General features: G+C 39.6%; 1 protein-coding gene across 1 annotated transcript in view; it reads left to right on the forward strand.

Annotated features, from left to right (window-relative positions):
- The window catches only part of LOC121917019 (nitric oxide synthase, inducible-like), a 10,954-nt gene extending 10,617 nt beyond the window's left edge, over positions 1 to 337 (forward strand). The window contains exon 8 of the mRNA XM_042442610.1: positions 330 to 337. Within this exon, the coding sequence (XP_042298544.1) occupies positions 330 to 337 (8 nt within the window). The remainder of the gene's footprint in view (positions 1 to 329) is intronic.
- Positions 338 to 868: the final 531 nt, after the last annotated feature.

Consider the following 868-nt stretch of genomic DNA (forward strand, 5'->3'; position numbering starts at 1 on the left):
AGCTCCATCTTATCACCCCCCTGGAAACATTTAAAAAGAGGCTTAAAACCTGCCACTTCTGTCAAGCCTTCCCCCCTGGAAAATGAAGTCATGTACTCTCATCCCATTGACTCTCTACCTCACCCTATTGATTGATTGAATGATTGTTTTTAGATTGTATATTGTATTTAGTGCTCTTGGTTTTATCTATTTTATGATGTTTTTGTAATTGGTTTTAAACTCTAATTGTTATCCGCCGCCATCGATGTTCATCTATCCATCTCTTTCATTTCCTAAACTTTTCTAGCTTGGTTTTTTATTCATCACAAAAATATATATTTCTCTTCTAGGTATTTGATTGGGGAAGACTAACAAAACTCCAAATTTCAGGGTTCCATAGCATTGCGCCACGGCAGTTAAAGCGGTGTCAAACTGCATTAATTCTGCATTGTAGATGCAGCATCAGATATGCTTGAAGGTAAATACTTTGTCATGGGAAGTGTAGTCCAAAAAATTTATCTGGATGAACTCAATTCCCTACTTCTGCATCAAATGCAGGAAGCCACAATTGTAATAGAACTTAACAGAACTTAATAGAACTCAATGGAACTTAAGTGCCAGTTCCGGAAATTGTGCATCTCAGGCACGTGTGTCATCTTGTGTCTGCCGTATACAAAGAGTGTGTTGGCTCAAAAAAATCTAACCCAACAGGTTTAGCGGACAACAACAGTGTGTGTCTTGAGGGTCTCCTTTTTTATCCTCAGCCCCTTTTATGGGTGTAAGTGCTGTCCAAACTGCTCAGCCGTTCCTAATGGGCCATAAAAGTGCTCAGACTCTTTATAGTCCCAAATCGGCCGTTGCGGCCTTTTGTATAGTCTTGTCTTGTGAG

The sequence above is a fragment of the Sceloporus undulatus genome, chromosome 11, assembly GCF_019175285.1.
Source record: "Sceloporus undulatus isolate JIND9_A2432 ecotype Alabama chromosome 11, SceUnd_v1.1, whole genome shotgun sequence".
Lineage (NCBI taxonomy): Eukaryota > Metazoa > Chordata > Lepidosauria > Squamata > Phrynosomatidae > Sceloporus > Sceloporus undulatus.